The 21,371-nt window shown below is 32.2% G+C and overlaps 2 protein-coding genes across 5 annotated transcripts in view; both read right to left on the minus strand.

The window, feature by feature from the left end:
- Positions 1-3,497, minus strand: part of LOC121262798 (E3 ubiquitin-protein ligase UPL2-like) — a 28,133-nt gene extending 24,636 nt beyond the window's left edge. Inside the window, exons 1-2 of one of the 2 annotated variants that reach the window (XM_041165401.1) lie at positions 3,273-3,497; positions 2,932-3,065 (exon numbers count right to left, since the gene is read on the minus strand). In XM_041165401.1, the coding sequence (XP_041021335.1) occupies positions 2,932-3,027 (96 nt within the window). In that variant the 5' untranslated portion in view covers positions 3,028-3,065; positions 3,273-3,497. The remainder of the gene's footprint in view (positions 1-2,931; positions 3,066-3,272) is intronic. The other variant, XM_041165400.1, reaches the window with a different exon arrangement.
- Positions 3,498-17,470: 13,973 nt separating this feature from the next.
- Positions 17,471-20,296, minus strand: LOC121263197 (transcription initiation factor IIA subunit 2-like). 3 transcript variants are annotated; one of them, XM_041166029.1, is made up of 5 exons: positions 20,170-20,279; positions 20,054-20,090; positions 19,823-19,971; positions 19,664-19,714; positions 17,471-17,810 (listed from the first exon to the last, which is right to left on the minus strand). In XM_041166029.1, the coding sequence occupies exons 3-5, from the start codon at positions 19,949-19,951 to the stop codon at positions 17,670-17,672; spliced, it is 321 nt and encodes a 106-aa protein (XP_041021963.1). In that variant the 5' UTR covers positions 19,952-19,971; positions 20,054-20,090; positions 20,170-20,279; the 3' UTR covers positions 17,471-17,669. The 3 variants fall into 3 exon arrangements, with proteins under 3 accessions (XP_041021963.1, XP_041021964.1, XP_041021962.1); XM_041166030.1 differs by having other exon boundaries at positions 20,073-20,090; positions 20,170-20,273; XM_041166028.1 differs by lacking the exon at positions 20,054-20,090 and having other exon boundaries at positions 20,170-20,296.
- Between the last annotated feature and the right edge of the window lie 1,075 nt (positions 20,297-21,371).

The raw sequence follows: 21,371 nt of genomic DNA on the forward strand, positions 1-21,371 counted from the left end.
TACATGTATGATTGTAAATCTATGAAGCTATATGTATGTTATGAAGAGTCTTCAGAAATTAAGTGCATGTTAGGCAAAAATTATATTTTACGGTATGATGTGCTACTTACTGAGTATTCAACTCATTTGTGTTTGTTTTCTTGTTTTCTTCCATGTTTAATTCTCATAGATGGTGATTATGATGACGCAGAGCTGGATGGCCAGGAATAGATCTTATACAAAGACTTAGGAAGGAATAAGTGATATTCACACAAGAATTAGATTTCTTTTATGTCATTCATAGGATTAGTTTATGTTCTTTTATTTTACGTTCAGTTTTTGAAACAATCATGTTCAATTCAGTTTTAACATTTTAATGTTTTTCAATAAATGAGGTATTTCAGGATCTGAATCTCTTTACCGGGCATTATGTTATGAATGTTAGTAACATCACTATCCTACAGGAACGGGGTGTTACACAAAGCGTACTGAGAAGCTCCAAAGGGAATTCCTATAAAGTGGGGTGGAGGGTGAGCATAAATATCATCTATTCAGTTGGTCAGCAAATAGTGCTCCAATCTCTTCCAATGGTTTGGGGTCATCAAAGATGTGTTTCTATTTACTCGGTCATTATATGGCAAGCAATTGTCGGGCCATACAATGAAGGAAATACTCAGAACTGTTTAGCATCTCTTCCTACAAGGAGGCATCAGTTGCTAAACTTCTCTAAGTTACAAATGGTAATCCACATTGGAACATCTCCTTCATCAGATTTGTACAAGATTGGGAAGTGGATTTGGTCAATTTGCTCCTCAATCTTCTATATTCACTAAGAATGAGGGGAAATCATGAGGATGAAATAGGGCGGATCTAGTCCAAAAGAAGGAAGTTTGAGATCATATCATTCTATCATGAATGTTGATGAAAAGGGCCAGATCTATTCCAAAAGAAGGAAGCTTAAGATCATATCATCATATTATGCCCTACACTCCCTGGCTGTACATTCCTTTCCCCAAAAAAGTATATGGCAGAACAAGGCTCCCTAAAGAGTGGCATTATTTTGATAAGAATGGGAAAAGATCCTAATTATTGAAATGAAATGGGGTTTAGCACTGCAGCTAATTTTGTTAGTACAGTCCAATAATGAATTATGAGTTCAATACATCATGTTTAGCATAAAGATGGATATTCCTTGTTCATTACCAGACAATGGAAAAGTTGAGGAGGAGGCCCATAATGGTGATGGATCGGTGTGGCAGAAGTTGATTTTTTTTTTTTTTTTTTTTTTTTTTGGGGGGGGGGGGGGGGGGGGGGGGTGGGACAATAGACCACTTGTTGCTTCAATGTGAAGTGTGTAGGGCTTATGGGCACCAATCTTTCAACTTCTTGGGATAGAATAGGTGATGCCACTCCAAGTGGTGGAGTTAATGGTTGCTTGGGTAGGTAAACCACACAGACATCAGGTGGATGGAAACTTTGTGCTGAATGTCAAATTTGGCAGGAACACGATGCCTGTAACTTTGAAGATTGCGAAAGAACACTACCATAGTTAAAAGCTTCCATAATTAAGGCTTTGAATGAGAGGACTACGGTCCACAACTATTCCTGCTTCACTTCTTTTGTATATTTTTTTTCGATAAACAACATTTTATTAACCATGATATAGACAAAGGCCCATGTATACAGGACATATACAAGAGCATCGCCAATGGGTGCTAGTTTAGTGATACATTGAAGTCATGAAAAGACGTGCCATTAAAATCAATTACAATTGACCAACGAAGTAAAGTATTAAAAAATAAAATCTAAGCTCATCCATTGACTGCTCTCAATCTTCAAAGTTTCCTGCATTCCTCTCCCTCCAAATACACCACCATAGACAAATTGGGACCATCTTCCACACTATTCCAATTTGAATGTTGCCCCAGATGCCTCGCCAAGAAGCTAGGAAGTTGATTACCCTTTTCGGCATCACCCAAGTTAATCCCATTCTACCAAGTGGAATTTAAACTCATCATTAATCCCCCCCCCCCCCAAAAAAAAAACACACACACACACACAAGAAATCCCATTGAAGTTTCTCCATGCAATGAGCCACCTTGGTGGGAAGAGAAGAGTGATAGATAGTAGGTTGGCAAGTCAGAAAGGTTACTTTTGATTAAAGTGACCCTACCACCTCTGGTTAGATACATCTTCTTTCAATTAGCCAATTTTCACTCCATTTTTTCTAGTACACCATCCCAAATCGATATATACTAATTCTTGCTACCCTTCCCTTCCTTTGACTAGGCATTCCCCTTTATATACATCCCATGTACTTGGGTTGCACCACTAATGCTTTTTAATAAAATGTGGTATCTTTACTTCATTTCTTTATTGCGTAAAGAAATTAAAAACTAAATTAAACAAACATATTTGTACATAAATCACAAACTAAACTAAAGCCATCTTTGACAATTGGAAAGAAAAATTTGTGTTTCAAAATTGCCATATATTTGTACATAGAAATGCTTTCTGAGTTTAAAAATAAATAAATAAAAATTACCAGTCACACGATATTAGAGAGAAGATGAAGAAAGCCTTTCAATCAGAATAAAATTACATCCTATAAAAAGAAAAGAAAAAAGAAAAGGTATATGGCAGTAACATTTTATCCATATTTGAAAATTCATAGTACAAAAATAACCCCATTAGATAAATAGTCAACAGAACCACCGGCCAAATACTTCGATTACTCAATGAAAGGCATAGGGAAAAAAAATCCATTTAAAATGTTCTAGATAGAAGTTACATGACAGCATAAGACCACCTTGTGTCAAATAGGAACGGTTCAGAATGCATAGGTTAACGAAAACCCTGACAATTCTCATAAAACCCTAATCAAAATCCACAGGCGGGTAGATACACACGCACATAAACACAATTTCCAGTATAGGAGGGACGAAAACTCACGGTCTCGGAGTCCAGTTTGACAGAGGGAACGAGGGAGCCCTCTCCGGACAAAAGTTGCCGCAGCCGCGACGGCAGGCTCGATCTTATGGTAGTCATCCCGCCCCGGCCTTGACTACTTTCTGACTACTACTTTTCTGAGAAAGAAGCGAAAACAAATACACAAAACATTAAAAACAGAAGCAAAATCTAGGATGGAAATAAACCCTACAAAAATAAAACTTGAAGATGAAAAACCCAATAATATGATTCTAAAATTTACGGATAGATCGGATACTTAAAATGATGGATATAAGCATACAAGTATAAACAGACAGATGTGTATATAGAGAGTAAAACGGTACCTGAAAGAGGAGAGAGAGAGGGCGATTGCTGAATACACATCCGAGAAGAAGAAAGAGATGGGATTTGAGAGTGAGAGAGGGAGAGAGAGAGAGAAGCCAAACCCAAGATTGCGGAAGGAGTGCGAAGCGTTGGGGTTAGAAGGTCGCTGCCTTTTCAATAAAATATGTTGCTTTGTTTGTTTTCGAGTCCTTGGAGAAGAAGAAAAGGCGAGTATACACTGAGAGCTGGGACACTCTCCTCTCGACCACAGGGTCGGTCTCTTATGACTATGAATAATGTGGTTTTGCATTCAAAATCAATTTTGAATTAGTCGTACCGATTAAAATATTAAAATATTAATATTATTTTATGTACTATTTTGAGATAATTAATATATAAATAAATTATATATATAAATATATATATAAATTAAATTTTAAAATAATAGTCTATATATAAATATATATATATAAATTATAAATAGCCTAATCTGAATTAGAGGTCAAAAAATAAGCTTATAGTTTGGAAAAAAAAAAAAAATGAAGGCCGAAATATAGGCCAGTACATGCTGAAATTTAGACTGAAACGACCGGTTTCGGCTGGTACAGCCGGTATTTAGGCCAGTACGAAATATATAGGATACCAGAGGCCGGTACGGAAAATTTTTGTCGTACCTAGGGGTGTAAGCTGGCCGGTCTGGACCGGAAAAACTTATCGGACCGACCGGTTCGGTCTGGACTGGACCGGACCGAAAATGTAGGGGTCGGTCTCGGTCCAGAAAAGAGTGAGATTTCGATCTTCGGTTCGGTCCTGGGGTGGAGATTTCTCGGACCGGACCGGACCGAACCGACCGAAATCTTTTTTTTTTTATAAGTATATTATTTTATATAATAATTGTAAAATAAATTATTATATTAATATTATATTAATCATATATTATCAATTAACCTATCAATTCATAATTAACTAATGTGATCGCCAACATGGCAACATCTATGAAATATAAAGCATGGATGGATGTATCATGTATGTAATCATGGATAATTAAATTATTTATGCTTATTAGTTATTGCTTCATATACAAAATATAAAAAATTGTAAATAGCTCATTATAATTTATGCATTAACTTAGAACTATCATAAATTATAATACATTAATATACTTTAAGTTAGTAACAAATAACAATTAACATCATCAATATAATTATATAATTATAAATTGATAACTAAACTAAATCACTATGTCTATAATACTATAAGTCTATAAGTCTATAACTATAGTCTATAATTATAAAGAAATCACTATAAGTCTATTATCTGTAAGACTATAAGTTACAACTATATATAGTATTAAATTATTAATATCACTATGACTAATGACTATAAGGTTATAATTAATAATAATATATAACTATACTAATAGTATAATATTAATACTATTATATAGTCTAATATATTATACAACTATACTAAATCACTATAAGTTTATAACTAATACTAATATATAACTATACTAATAGTATAATATTAATACTATTATATAGTCTAATATATTATATAACTATACTAAATCACTATAAGTTTATAACTAATACTAATATATAACTATACTAATAATATAATATTAATACTATTATATAGTCTAATATATTATATAGTTATATTAAGGCCTCGTTTGTTTTCAGGAAACATCTCATCTCATCTCACTTCATCATTACAACTTTCTCAAATCCCCACACATAATAAAATAAACAATTTAACTTTTTCAAATCCCAAAACAAAAATAATATTAAAAAATATATTCTAACAATATTTTATTCAACTTTTTAACTTTAATCTCATCTCATCTCATCTCATCTCTGAAAACAAACGAGGCCTAAATCACTAAGTTTATAACTAATACGAATATATAACTATAGTCTAATATTAAATATAGTTATACTAATATATAAGTTTATAATTAATATTAATATTAATCACTATAACTAAATTACTATAGTCTATTAAAAATTTAAATGTATTACAAATATATATAAATTAAAATTTTCAAATTTTCAAACCATAATTTTTTTTTAATTATCATTTGAAAAAAAAAACCACATTTGATAATTTGAGGGAGTCCCAGACTCCCAAGTCCTCAATAAACAGTGCCGTTTTGTCTCTTTTCAAACCCTAAAACTTAAAATCAATTCAGAATTTCTTCCTCCCAGACTCAGTCCCTCGACTCCCTCGTCTCGCCTCTCTCTCGTCGCCTCGTCTCGCCTCTATCTCAGTCAATGTTTTGAATACCGTACCGGATGCCGTACCGATCAAGGCACTGGAACGAAATATTTCGGTACCGGTACCGTTTCGGGATAGCATTTCGGGATAAAGTTTCGGGATATTCGATATATAAATAAATTATATATATAAATATATATAAAAATTATATTCTAAAATAATAGTCTATATATAAATAAATTATATACAAATATATATATATATAAATTATAAATAGTCTAATATAAATTGGAGGTTAAAAAATAAGCTTGTAGTTTGAAAAAATGAAAAAAAAAAAAAAAAAAACACAAGCCGAAATTCAGGCCGGTACGACCGGTACCGGCCGGTATGGCCTGTATTTTGGCCAATACGGAACAGATATAGTACTTGTACCGGCCGGACGGCTGAAACGAAAACTTTCGGCCGTACCGGCCGGTACGGTACGAAATTTAAAACACTGCTCTCAGTCCCTCGTCTTTGCCTCTCTCTCGTGAGTCCGTGACTCGTCTCTGTCTCGAGTCTTCACATACCAATCGCACCTCTCTCTCAATCCCTCGTCTCACCTCTCTCTCAGTCCCTCGTCTTGCCTCTCTCTCGTCGCCTCGTCTCGCCTCTCTCTTAGTCCCTCGTCTCTGCCTCTCTCTCGTGAGTCCGTGACTCGTCTCTGTCTCGAGTCTTCACAGACCAATCGCGCCTCTCTCTCAATCCCTTGTCTCGCCTCTCTCTCGTCCCACGCTGCCAAGCACGGACGCACAGACCCACGGGCCACGGACCACAGTAATGAAATTGTGAATTTGTGATTGTGTTTGTTATTCATTTTGAATCCGAAATTTATTCATTTTGTGATTGTGTTTGTGAATTGTGATTGGGTTTGTGTTATTAGGGTTTTGTGAATTGTGAATTGTGAATTGTGATTGGGTTTGTTTTATTAGGGTGTTGTGAATTATGATTGGGTTTGTGTTATTAATAATTAGGGTTTGGTGAGGTTTATAACTTTAAGAATTCTTGCATGGTTGAAGTGTAATGTGTGAGTAATGAGTATTGTAATGCTGTCTTGAACCAAAAAAAATTGCAGAAATCCAACCCACAAAATCGAGTTATGACTGAATGAGGTTTATAACTTTGAGATATAACTTTGTAATGTGGGAGTAAATTGTAAATTGTAATTCTAAAACTGAATTATTGGTATATTGAGATATAGATGCCGCATTGCCGATGGATACTGCTTGTGAAAGATCATTTTATTTTTTATTTTGGGGTTGTTTTATGTAGAAGTATGGTTTGGGCAGTAAAATCATTTCACTTCCCATTTTCCTATATATATATATAATTGATGTAACTTATATACTAAACCCTTAATTAGTATTTAATTATCTTTCTTTTTTTTTTAGATGGACTATATTCCAGAATTGATTCCACAAGATTCTACTACAGATGATGTAGAGTCAACACAGGCTACACATGGGCAAGACATTCCTCCACTCCTACCCAATGTAAGTGCTAATACTAAACCGAGTGGTAGTGGTAGACAAAGGTCAATGGTTTGGGATCATTTTACAATAATACCAAAAGGTGATCCAACTAAACCTAGGGCTGCATGTAATTACTTTGGTGCTTCGTATGCATGTGATACGAAGACCAACGGTACAAAGTCCATGAAGTATCACATTGAAAAACAATGTAAGAAATGTCCATTGAGACAGATGGATAAGTCTCAAACTACTCTCGGTTGGAAGGTGGGTGTAGGAAGTGATAATGGGGGATTTGTGCCCATATCATTTAGTGTTGAGACTTGCAGACAAGCCTTAGCAGAAATGATTATTCTTGATGAGTCACCCTTTAGGCTTGTTGAAGGAGAGGGTTTTAAGAAGTTTATGCTCATTGTTTGCCCTAAGTGGGTAGGGATTCCATCCCGTGTTACGGTTGCGAAGGATTGTTTTAGTGTGTATATGAGGGAAAAAACTAAGTTAAGAAGTGCTCTTCAAGGGCAACGAGTTTCCCTCATCACGGATACATAGACATCCGTGCAAAACCTCAATTATATGTGTCTCACGGCACACTTTATTGATGATAATTAGAAACTACACAAAAGAATTCTTTCTTTTTGTTTGGTTGAGAATCACAAGGGTGATACACTTGGTAGGGCCATAGAGATGTGCTTGCATGATTGGGGTAGACCGAAAGTACTTGCAATCACACTTGATAATGCAAGTTCTAATAACGGAGCAGTTTCTTATTTGAAGAAAAAAAACCAAGTATAGGAAGGATACTATTTTGGAACATGAATTCTTGCATGTTCGATGTTGTGCCCACATCCTAAACTTAATTGTCCGTGAGGGGTTGAGAGAATTTGATGAGTCTATTGTGAAGGTAAGATTTATTGTGAAATATGTTAAGTCCTCACCTCAAAGGTGGAGTACATTTAAGAAATGTATTGGGTTGGAAGAAATTGCAAGCAAAAGTGGCATTTGTTTAGATGTATCAATAAGGTGGAACTCCACCTATCTTATGTTGGAATGGGCTTTAAAATTTCGAAAAGCTTTTGAACGGTTGGAAGAATAAGATTCAGGGTTCCTTAGTAGTGTTGGAGACGATGATGAAGATGATGATCAAATTGGTGATATGGTGCATAGGAGAATATCAAAGAAGTTAGGGCCTCCCAATAATAACGATTGGGAGAAGGTAAAGTTGTTTGTAAGATTTCTTGAACTATTTCATGATGTAACTTTATCTTTTTCGGAGAATGAATATGTAACTTGCAACTCTTTTTTTCTGGAGTTAGTTCAAATATCCGATGCAATTGACGTGGAGTGTGAAATAGGAAACCCTGTGGTGGGATTAATGGCCACAAATATGAAGAAAAAATTTAACAAATATTGGGGCGACTTAGATAATATGAATATGTTGTTGTTTGTTGGGATTATTCTTGATCCTCGGTATAAGATGCGATATTTTGACTTTGTATTGGAATGCATGTATGCCAATGATCCCACAAAAGCTATTGATTTTAGTTGGAAGGTTAAAAATACTTTAATCCGCATGTATTAGGCATACGCTGATAATGAGGGAGGCAACAATTTTGATCTACAACAACAGCGCACAAGTTCCCCACGTGAAGAAGTATATTCTACAGATGATAATGGTAGTGTTAGAGTTGATAGGACGGCAGAAAGAATGGTCATATTCAAGCAACGGTTACAGTCGGAAAACACTTTGGGGAAGAAGAATGAGATTGATAGATATCTAGCTGAAAGTTGTGAGGAGACATTCCCAAGTTTTGACATTATTATTTGGTAGAGGGTTAATTCAGTTAGATATCGTGTACTTTCAAAAGTTGCACGAGATGTATTCGCAATACCGGTATCTACAGTAGCTTCTGAATCTACATTAGCACGGCGGGTCGCGTCCTTGATCCTTTTCGAAGTAGTTTATCTCCGATGATAGTTGAGGCTCTCATTTGTACACAGAATTGGCTTCGTTCTTCTTCTACTCCAATCAACCTTAAGACTTTAATGAATGAGGTGAAGGATTTTGAGAGGCAGTTGGGTATGTTTCTTACTTACTTCATTTTATAACTTTTTTTTTATAATTACTTCACTTTATAATTTTTTTTTTATAAGTACTTCATTTTATTGTATAGAACTTGTTCGGGACGGTGACAATTCTATGGAAGCTTCAAATACAATGTCTACAACCAATGCAAGTTAATGAGGTGAATTGTATTTTAGCTCGTTAGATATCAATTTTCACTTTTGCTATTTGCTAATAATTCCTTTGTTTACACTTTACAGCGTATTGTGAAAACTGAAAGGTGAAAAGTATGTCAAGCCAAAAGATGTAGGAAGCTAGGACTTATGAGCTGCCAGGAGAATAATTGTATAATTTGCATTGATGTAAATTGTAATTTGTATTTAAAGCTTTTAATTTTTCAGGTATTTGGGACCTGAATAATTTTTAGTTTTTATTATCTATGCTTGTGAATGGTTTTTTTTTTTTTTTTTGTCTTCCTTTTAGAAGCCAAATTTGCTTGGAAATGTTTTTTCAATTTTCTTTCATTATCTAGTATAATTTTTAGTTTTAACTTTGTTTAAATTGTTTGGATGGATTAGTAGTAAGAAAATCAAGTAGTTATTCATTTTTTTAAGTTTCTAATGGATATAGATAAAATTTATTTTTTGTAGTAAAACCTTTAATTTAAATTTATTCACTGTAATTTAGTTGGCATATTGCTTTGTAATTTATTCCTTTTTAGACTATCGGTGAATAGCTTTGTAACTTATATTTTTTTTTTATAACTATTTTGTGGGTGGCTTTATAAGTTATATTTTTTTGCTTCAAATTAGATAAAATGTTAGTGGATTTTACTATTGGGCCGAAAAAACAGAAGCATAAGCTTGGGCTATTGGCCCATCTGGAATAGGGTTGGACCGAATAGGACCGACCGACCGGACTAGACCGAATTGGACCGGACCGGACCGATCCTTATGCCTATTCAGTCCGGTCCCGAGTGAGAAAATCCTTGACCGAATTGGTCCGGTCCGGTCCACAAAACCTCCTCCAGACCGACCGCACCGGACCAAATTCACCCCTAGCCGTACCGGCCGGTACGGTACAAAATTCAAAACACTGTTCAAAACCCCTCCTCTTTTAACTATTCATTTTTTTTTATTATTATCCTTTTCTGTATTTTTTTCTTTCAAAAAATGTTATTTTCAAACTATATTTAATTAACATTGATCACATAGTTAATAAGACAGAGTTTAGCTTAATTTTATTTTAATCAAAAAATTAAGATGTCATTTAAAATATATTTAAATCAGCCAATATAACTGAAAATAATAAATCTAAAAGAAATAATACAATTGCTCCCATTTTTTCATTATTTATATGTGCTTGGTTTCTCTTTTTCTTGAACCTCTTAAATTCAAAGGATAGAAAAATTATTCTTCCAAATGTCATCCAGAGGAGACAAATTTTCCCCTTAGACCCAATGGACCCGTTATGCGGCCCAGGGGCCAAGTCCAGATAACTGGGCCCCGAGTAAACACACCACACAAGTCATAAAATATAACCATGGCCTTACGACTGACGACTTGAGACCCTAACAAACTCCTAACGGTCAATGAATCTCGATAACTCTCCCTAGATCATACGAACTGTAAATAACGAGAGAGATTCAAATAATGAGCCCCCAGCCCCCCAATCTGATTTCAAACAGAGGATAAGGTCGTTACAAGGCCAAAAGGGAGCATCCGTTGCCACTCTATATATATCCATCAACCAACGTACCAGGAATTACACAAATACTAGTCTTATATTCTACGATTGATACTAGATTATTCTCTTAACTTAGATACCGGAGGCATCCCTACGCCTTGGAGCCTCTTCACTCATTCTTATTTTAGGTTGTGAGTGACCAGAAATGCCATTCATCAAACTATTCGTAACAATACATGAGCAGTTATTTTCTAATTATTTTACAATTTTAATATAAATGAAAGATAATTATGTAAAATTAAAAAATTAAAAATAATAAATTTTTAACATTTTATGTGAAGTAGAACTACCATGTTGATTAGTTGTAAAAAATTATAAATGTATCATTATTTTAAGGGTAAAATAATATTGCATTAGTCTCAATGTTTTTGTTGAGCATATTTCAAGTTATAGCAAACTCGATGCAAAGTCATTCATTCTAGTGGAGTTCTTTTTTTTTTTTTTTGTTAGGCTTTTAACCTCTATACCTTATGCTAATGTTTATTTTAAAATTCATTAAGCAACTAAACCCACTTAACTTGTGTTTACTTTAATATTGTGCATTATTATCGAGGTCTCGTTTGTTTTTACAGATGAGATGAAATGAGTTGAGATAAAAGTTGAAAGTTGAATAAAATATTGTTATAATATTTTTTTTAATATTTTTTTTAAATTTAAAAAAATTGAATTATTTATTTTATTTTGTGTAAAAATTTGATAAAGTTATAAGAATGAAATGAGATGAGATGAGATAAATTGAGAAGTTTTGTAATAATGAACGAGACCAATCTTTTTATGCCTTTTCTACTTTGCATTGCCCTCGAATGCGTGTCATTTGCAATTCCTTTATTTGTGATTTAAATCCTTCCACGTAAATTTATTCAATAATTTATGAAATTTTGCCTAAATTTAAATTGATCCCTAAGATACGTAGTTTCTTAAAAAAACAGCATCAATATGTCACGCACCGTGTTCCAAAGTGATTCTCAGTCCAATCACTATCAACTTATGGATGAAAAAAATTGATGCGACATTCACTTGCTATGTCACGAGTAGTCGTATAAGAACAGGTGTTTAACCTGATAAAAATGACTGACAGAAAATACATGTTATATTAGAAAAAACAAAAAGTAAAGACATTAGAAAATAATCTTGTTATAAAAAAAAATGAAATTGAATGTAAAGAAAAAAAATCAACTAAAATTTGAAAAATACAAAACTTAAAACAAAAATTAACGTTGAGACAAGAAAAAAATTAATAAAAAAATTAAGAAAAAAAAACTAAGAAATTTCATTAATACTGAAAAATATAAACTTTTATGTAAAAAAAAACAAAAATTGAAAACGAATACAAAAACATATCGTATTTTACACTTATTATCAATTTGAACAAATAAATACAAAACCATATCCGTCCTCTGCCATTCGGAGCCAATTAGAGCGATTCTCTAATATCATCATTGAGAAGTGTTATGGATTATACACAAATGTAATCACAAATTGATGTAATTTTATGCGATTCGTTAAATGTATCTTACAAAAAAAATAATTTTACAATCTGACGTATTATGTCAAATCATATCATTTTATGAATTTAATTTACGTAATTCCTTTATGGCAAAAATATTTTTCATCATCGTTACATTGAAGTAAATACAATCCAAGTAAAAAACCTAGAGTCAATGTGCAATGACCCAATCCAAAAATTCTAAGATTAGAATGGTGATTGAGCCTAAATTTTATTTAATTGACCATATTGGATAAGCTCATGAGTTATAATTTTTTTAGGTTAATTAAGAGTTTTTAATTAGCTTCAATAACTAGGTTAAATCTCATTTATTATTTATTAAATAAGTTAGACAACTTTTAAAATTTAAAGATCGGCTATTAGAAACTAATTTCAATTTAAATCACTACTGATTGAAGTTTCCTACACAGTCTCAATCACTCTCAATCATACATTAATTGAACTACTAAAGTATGTTTTTAATTTCAAACATACTAGGATTACAATTCTATAACCCTCTTCACCTTAAAATTCCTAAACTCAACTCATACCATTACTTGCATAGTATAAAATCCTATAAATAGAGTCTTATGCACTGTACGTGCACATACCTTTTCAAGCCTAGGTTTGTTTGCTTTTTTAGTTATTTTTTTCTTCAGCATGCCATAACCTCATCTCTCCCACCATGAAACACGACAAGGCCACCATCATCTATTCCTTCCTTCTGCTTACAACTACCGTTGTCCATCCATCGCATTGTGATCAATTTTGTGTTGAAAATTTTAAAAAGCAACGCTACAATGTAAGTAATTTGATTATAAATTAAGATTAGAACATGTTAGCTCATTATAAATTATTATTAAAGCCAATTATTTTGAAGCAATTTTTCATGTACCACGCATGTCATGATATTCGCAAGCATATCATTCATCATGTTTCATTTTGCGTATTATAGTTATATATGTATTATGTATCACGTGCATCTCACGTTGCATAAGGCATGTAAGTTTTCATAAGACAAAGTGTAGCTAAGATCAATTAATAAGATAGCCATTAGATGCATGGTACCAATGTGATTTATGGGTGAATGTGCAAGCCACAGACATAAACGTTGTCCACCACAGTAGGTTAAAATACTATTAGTGGCTCCTTTTGCGGTCGCGAGATGTAGGGTCGGTGCACAACCTTACACACAAGGTTAAGTATATGAGCCAGTAAGATAAGTATGATAAGTCAGATGATTCAAGACAAGTTATGCATGACATAAACATGCATATGAATGATCGTGATTTTAAGTTTTCAGTATGAAATATTTTATGAAAAACCTTATGTTTAGTATGTTTACATTATGATGAGTTTCTTGCTAAGTTTTCGACTCATTTTAATTTGTTTTATGCTTTTAAACCACCACAGGTCATAATATTTATGAAACTAGAACTGCAAGACGAGACTTGATCCAGGAAGATATGACATTGGCCTAGATCATGTATAAAGATTTTAAGTTATGATTTTATAGCATAGACTTTGAGAAATTTTAATAAATCATTTCGCGCACTCTCTTTGATTTCAGTATTTTTAATAAAGACTTATTATATTATAAGGAATTTTTGTACATGGCGCTTTCTTTAGAATAAAGAAAAAAAGTAAAGCTATACTTCATACTACCATCATATTTTCATCCCACTATATAAAATATGGCATATTTATCATCATCCAATAAATGATCATCTAATAGTGATAAATGTGTCACATCTTATATAGTATGATTAGAGTAAGATGATAGTGTATTGTATAAAATTTTCCAAAAGAAAATATTTTAAGTCAGGTTCAGTAGTAGCACTCCAGCTCCTGTAATTTTCTAAAAAAATGACGTATTTCTTAAATATGAGAAGTAAGGTATTACATAATGTCATATCATTTTACAAAATTTTATTTATTTTATTCCAATGAATATTCCCTATCCATTGTGCTATTGTATAGCTTTTATCTATTATTTATTCGATCTCCAAGTTTGCATTGGCTTCTACTGTTTTATTCAAAAGGTCTCGAAAATGATTTTTTACTTTTTGTTTGAAGGGAAGATAGCTATATTGTATTAAACTAAACAAAGAGAATACTTGGTAGACAAAGCTACCTTAGTCACATACATATAATAGGTGGGTCTTTTCTACCATGAAAATCTAAAAGACAGGGGGTATACTAATAATGGATATGCTTCCAAATATACATTTTGAAGCTGCCCATTGTGCTATATTATGCATACATAGATTATGATTTCGATGAAATTTTTTAATACACAAACTCTCAAAAGATTGCATAGATATTTTTGTGTCTCTAACTATAGGTTCGATGATCCAATCAGTAGATTTCTCAATATTTTCAATCAATTTAATAATAACTTTTGAATCACCACCCATAGCTAATATATTTATCCGGTGTGCTCTAGCTTCTTCAATTCCTATGAACAGAGTTGTTGCTTCTCCTTAGCTGGCATTCTTGGAATTGATAAAGCTGGTTTTAACAAAAATACCAAATCATCTAGTGTTTTGCACACTACAGTTGTAATATTGCTCGATTCTCGAAAATGACAAGTTGTAAAAAATCCATTAGAGACATGTGCAGATATTTAGTTATAAAACATATATGTATATATGAGTAATGTTATATATAGTCGTAGAATGCGCAAGCATTATGCAGTCACTTTAAAAAAGAATAAGATTCGCTATTAAAATATTAATTTTTTTCATGTGAATCTCTTATTTATTCACTTTTTTAAATTGATTACGTGGCGTTTGTACGCTCATGACTGTAACTATCATATATAAGTTGGATAGAGTAGATTTGAAAATGAGACATACCAAGTCATACCAACTCAACGATGACAAAAACACGTGGTTTAGGCTTGGTTTGATTTCATAAAAATTTTAAAATTATTTCATCGTATTTCATTTCATCTTAATATCCAAACAACATTTCAACACAAATATTTTTTATTTTTAAATTTTTAAAATTTCAACTTTTTTCATCTAATCATTATAACTTTTAAAACTTTCAAACAAAACATAAAAAATAATTCAACATTTTCAAATCTCAAAATAAAAAATTATAGTAAAAAATTATATTTTAACCATATTCAAACTTTATAATTTTTTATTCGACATATTCTCTCTTTTTTCAAAATTCCATAAAAATTTTAACTGGCTCGATTTAGATTGAGAGAGACTCTTAACTCATCTCATCTCATATCATTATTACAACTTTTATAAATTTTCATACAAAATACAATAAACAATTCAATTTTTTCAAATTTTAAAATAATAATAATATTAAAAAATAATATTCAAATAATATTTTATTCAATTTTTAACTTTCATTTCAACTCACTATCCAATCTTAACATAAAATCATTTAATTACTGTTAACAAATTACGTCACTATTATTCACATATTTCTAACTCATATATCTAATCGAGCCTTACTAGACCCCCGGTTGATTTTGGAATCGGATGCTAGCTTTGCTACGAAGGAAAGTTACATTTTCCCAATTCACAAAGTGTTATGTCGTTCTAGCAAGGGCTTGCAACAGGATAGTTGATGCCCGATGTGGATTCCGAGATCACCATCAAGCCGACACGCCTGAAATTAGGAATCTACGGAAAGAAGGAAGAGGAGAGAGATGGGTCCGAAACCAAGAAAGATCAACGTTGGACTCTTCAAAGTGCGAACTCTGCGCCCTTCGATGGAGGGAGAAAGAGATAGATAATTGGGACGGTGCATCCTATAAACCCGAGTGCTTAACAACGCGTGTTGACGTAGAAGATAACATCAAATAAATAAATAAATAAATTCTATAAGGTCACTCATTTATCTTATCTAATAATTATAATTTTTTCAAATTTTCATACAAAATACAATAAACAATTTAACTTTTATAAATCTCAAAACTTTTTTTAAATTCAAAAATTATGTGCAGTCATTTTTACATACTTTTTACGTACTCCACTGATGTAATTGACTGCGTCATTTTTTTAATATAAAATAAATATTAAGTTCCGTCACATCAATAGAGTGCATAAAAAATATACAAAAGTGACTATATGTAACAGAATTGTAAAAAAATCTATTCTAATAATATTTTATTTAATTTTCAACTCTCATATCATCTCATCTGTATAACTAAACGAGGTCTTAATGTTTATAACTAAGGAGAAATGCTAAATGAACTCTTACACCACACACATCCACTTAATTAATAAAAAGATTTAATATTTCAATTTTAAATATTTAAATAAAAAGACAGAAATATCAAATCACAAGATGAAAGTGTGGTGTAAAGTTTCCTTTTAGCATTTATCATGTTATAAGTAACTTGCACATACATGAAAAAATCTACACAACCTCCTACTATTCACACAACCTCTACACACATTTAAAAAAAATTATTCTTATTTTTTTTATCAAATATTTAATATATAAATAATGAATAGAAGAATTAAATTAGTTTTTAAAAAAATAAACTAAAAAAAATAAAAAATTTTAAAAAAATATAATATATAAAAGTTAGAAAGTTGTGTAGCATTGCTCTACATACACATATATAATATAATATAATATAAAATATTCTACTCATCATACTCACACCACACACCACATGATGTTTTAACTTTTAATTGTTTTCCTTATCAAATGTGTGGCGTATGATTGATGAATAAAAGAACTAAATTACTTTAGGAGGAATAAAATAAAATAAAAATGTGATGTGTGGAGTGAGATGATGAGTAGCAAAATTATATACATATGTATATATATATATATATATATATATATATATATGTAGGTATATTTCAAAAGTATAGGCTTACACCATATACATATATATATATATATATATTTATAAGTGAACGTGGAGATCTAAAATAAATTGTGCTTTGTATATTTTAAATCTCCACGTTACCTTCCTTTTGCATCTTACCGAATTCATCATTCAATTTTTGAGCCAAATACACTCTTGACGTCTTGTCGCTTGAATCGAGTTAAAGAAATTTGCGGGGTTTGGGACTGTCCGAGAGCCAGCTAGTTGTGTTGTATTGTATCCTGCACAATCTTTGAAATCAATAGTATCTCCACCTTCTGCCGTAGCCTTCCTTTATGCCTTTTCTGATTTAGCAAGTTATTTAACCAAGGAAAAAAAGGGAATGAAGAAAGAAGATTCGTCCCATAAACTTACACCATAATCTATGTGACATCAAATAACTACAATCATCATGGGTGGTAGCCAATTCATGATCAATCTCTGAAATTCACTGAGTTCCTACATGTAACAAACAAACACCCACTTTCTTGCCACCATTTCCCTCAACTACCAACAATAAATAGACAACTGACCATGGGTATCTCATTGCGTGAGCAGCTTCGAATCACACGCCACAATTTTCACCCGGCCTACAGTCTCCTGGCATTCCTCATTCTTAAACAAAGCATCCTGCAATATAAAGGTCCAAACATTGTCGCAAAATCTGTAGGTGTGCAGATGTCCCTGTAGTGGATATAAGGAAACAACAATGAGACTTACTAGACTGAGATTGATGGTCTCCTGTCAGCTGAAGAAGCAAATACAATACATTCTTAAGAAAAATTAATGGATCTGTGAGGTAGCATGGAGTGATTACTGATTCAAGTAGTTGAATGAAATGAAAACTTGAGACGAAACCGTTTAATATAAAAAACAATCCATAACTGATTAACCGGCCTTACTTCACCATGACACCAGAAATTTTCAAAACTTACGATACCCATATCACAAGATGCATTTCACAAAGTAGCATGCTTAACATTTCAAACACCAGTCTCCCAATTCCAAGCAGTGGGTGGGCGTGCAACCACCATATTAGCGTTGACTCAATACAGCAGTTAAGGTAACAACTGTGTTCTATTCCAAAATTCAGATAATCACTTTCATATTTAGCACAACAGACAACATATCAGATTCCTCTACTCTTAGGAACAACTCTTGAAGAGGTTGGCACGTCTAAAAATTTACTTATAAGAAAACAACTGTGTAATAGAAACCTCAAAGAAAATACACAAAGGAGCTATTAACTTTTAACAAGTTTTGTTTTCAGATGCTATACCAAACCTAAAGTATAGATGAGATTTATAGATATTAATGAAACTATAATGAGATTTTGTAATAGATTAAGGAATTTAACTGCATCATGCCATCAACTCCTTTTTTGTTAAATGCAACAACTATGTCACATGGATGCATCTAGAATGGATTCTAATAAGTACAAAATCCCACCAGACTACCGCTACTTCTTCAGATACTGTTAAATGTACATTAGATTGTCAGTAGATGCATGTTCTAGTCCAACATACCTATCAGATACTTCTTACTAGACCCTCCCACCGGGTATACTCCAGCATTAGGGTACTACAATTTAAGCCTGAAATATGAACACGTCTATTTAAAATTCAGAATATGGGTTTACGAGGGACGAGAACTTCCACCATGGGATAGAGAATGGGTCCTAACTCTCTTACTTTAGGGATGAACGGATGATCAAATTATTTCAATTGACAACTACAAATAAAACTTAACCACGATTTGCCAATATCATTGCCTAGATGAAAGAAATGGAAGCAAAGCAATGTGAATAATATAGATACCATATAAGACCACAATGAAGTTGTATTCTTTCACAACTAATTATTTTGCAATAAATATTGCCTTCTTAGGCCTCGTTTGTTTTCAAAAAACATCCAATCTCATCTAATCATTACAACTTTCCTAACTTCCAATATAAAATAAAATAAACAATTCAACTTTTTCAAATCTCAAAACAAAAATAATATTAAAACATATATTCTAACAATATTTTATTCAACTTTTTAACTTTAATCTCAACTCATATCCGAAAACAAACGAGCCCTTAATCTCACATCAACAACATGATTTGATGTGCCATCAATTAGCATGAACAACAGCAAACAAGCAAAAAAAAAAAAAAAAAAAGCATGAACAACGCCAGTTTTCCACTATAAAAATAGCAAAGAGCCTTGGAAGGCTACGACTGCAAAATGCTAATCAGGTGGAAATTTAGTATCTTTCCCCGGTGTTTGTGTTGCAGTAAGTTCAACGCATAAATAATTATAAGCACCAAACCACGCATTAACTAGACGAACATCCAAAGCAGACACTGGTTTTAATGTAATAAAAGAAGAATAGGAACCAAAAAAACAATACCAATAAAAAAAAATAACTATAAAAAAGTAGAAATAAAAAATCTGTTGGTCCCCTTTACAATTGACAAACCCAAAGTCTACAATATTATTAACTTCATTTGAAAAAAAAAAAAAAAACAACCTGAGAGAGGGAGAAAAGCTCACCTTAATAGTGACCTTGCTTTTCACTTGAGTTTCCAAAGCTTCAGTCATAGACTAAAATGATAATACGTTAAAAAAAGGGTCGATAAAGATTAAACGCCTCTCCCAAACACTAATCCAAATTCGAAACGGTTAGCAAAGAGAAACCAGGCCTAGCTGTACCTTGTCGAACTGGACAAGAACTTGTATGGCCAGGTTTGGATTGAGAGCACCACTCTGGACCATCTCGTCCAAAGTCTCGGTCAGGCACATCCCGATCGTCGACCTCCGGTACAATTCGAAAGTAGCCATTCTCCGTCAATGCACACGATCTGAACAGTCACAATCCAAAAATTGAGAATCTAAATACATACAGAAATGGAAGCATTTTGAATCGAAAAAAGAAAACACAACTATGAATAATGGAGAAAACCTAGCCGACTGTAGATGTCAGAAAGAGAGAGGGATTAGCAATCAAAGAAATGATAAAACGTAACAAATGGGAAATTGATGGAGGAATCGAAGGTTACGAGAGGATCGGGTGGCGAGGATTTGGAGGAGTTTTTCGTCTGAAACTCTCTCTCGTTAAACGTTTGCTCCCGCTGGAATTTGGGGGGGAGTGATTTGGGGCTTTTATACCCTAGCTTTTGTAGCTTGAGAGTACGACGGTAAATGAATCAGTCTATTTGATAATACGTTCGGTATTCGCTTAATTAAACTTGACTTATAAAAAAAATAATTTGTTCGTGAAAATAGATACTCAATCGAATTATAAATGATACATACCTGACAAAACTCGATTCGATACGGCTAAACTCATCTAAATGAACGAATTTAAATTCGCTCATTTATACTTGAGTTAACTCGTTAGCTCGACTCAATTAAAATTCATTTATATATTGATAAATATATACATACATTTATGTGTATACACACACATATATATATATGATATGAACCGTTCCCATTAATATATATGTAGTAACTAATAATATAAACATATCATTTTTATAATTAAATATATAATATGTAATCTAATTACTTATATCTATATAGTGAATATACTTCATAAGTATATTTTATAATTTGTATAATAATTAATTGATAAAATTTAATAATTTCATATACTAGTATGTGAGAACTATATATAAAATAGATATATACTATCATATTAAGTGTATGTATTAATAATATATGTAGGCATATAATATATTGTTATTTTGAATAAATATCAACTAGTTAGATATTAATTATATATAAATTTTTTAAAATTTTATAATTCAATAGAGGTTCTACTTATTAGTTGTGTAAATTTAATATTAGACTTTTTATTTTTTTATTTATTTAATTTATTAATTATTAAATTTTATTCAAAAAATAAAAGGTTCGAGCTTGAGTTTGAGCTCGGCTCAACTCGAACTCACTTGTGAGACGAGTTCGAGTTGAGAGTTTCGCTTATCAAGTCGAGCTCGAACAAAAAATATAAAAAAAAAAAAACCTCGAATTTGAGTATTTTGAGTCGAGCCAAACTCGGCAAGCCAAAAACCAACTCGACTCGGCTCAATTACAGCCCTACTTGTGGATAATATATAGATGCGACATATCTGGAAAGATGAAATGATGAATACACCCACAAAATTTATTTTTCCCATTTAAGGCCTCAAAGGGAAATTTGTAAATAATAATAAAATAATTTATGAATAGTAATAAAATGATTTGAGTTAATATTTTT

The sequence above is a fragment of the Juglans microcarpa x Juglans regia genome, chromosome 4S (genome assembly GCF_004785595.1).
Source record: "Juglans microcarpa x Juglans regia isolate MS1-56 chromosome 4S, Jm3101_v1.0, whole genome shotgun sequence".
Classification (NCBI taxonomy): Eukaryota; Viridiplantae; Streptophyta; class Magnoliopsida; order Fagales; family Juglandaceae; genus Juglans; species Juglans microcarpa x Juglans regia.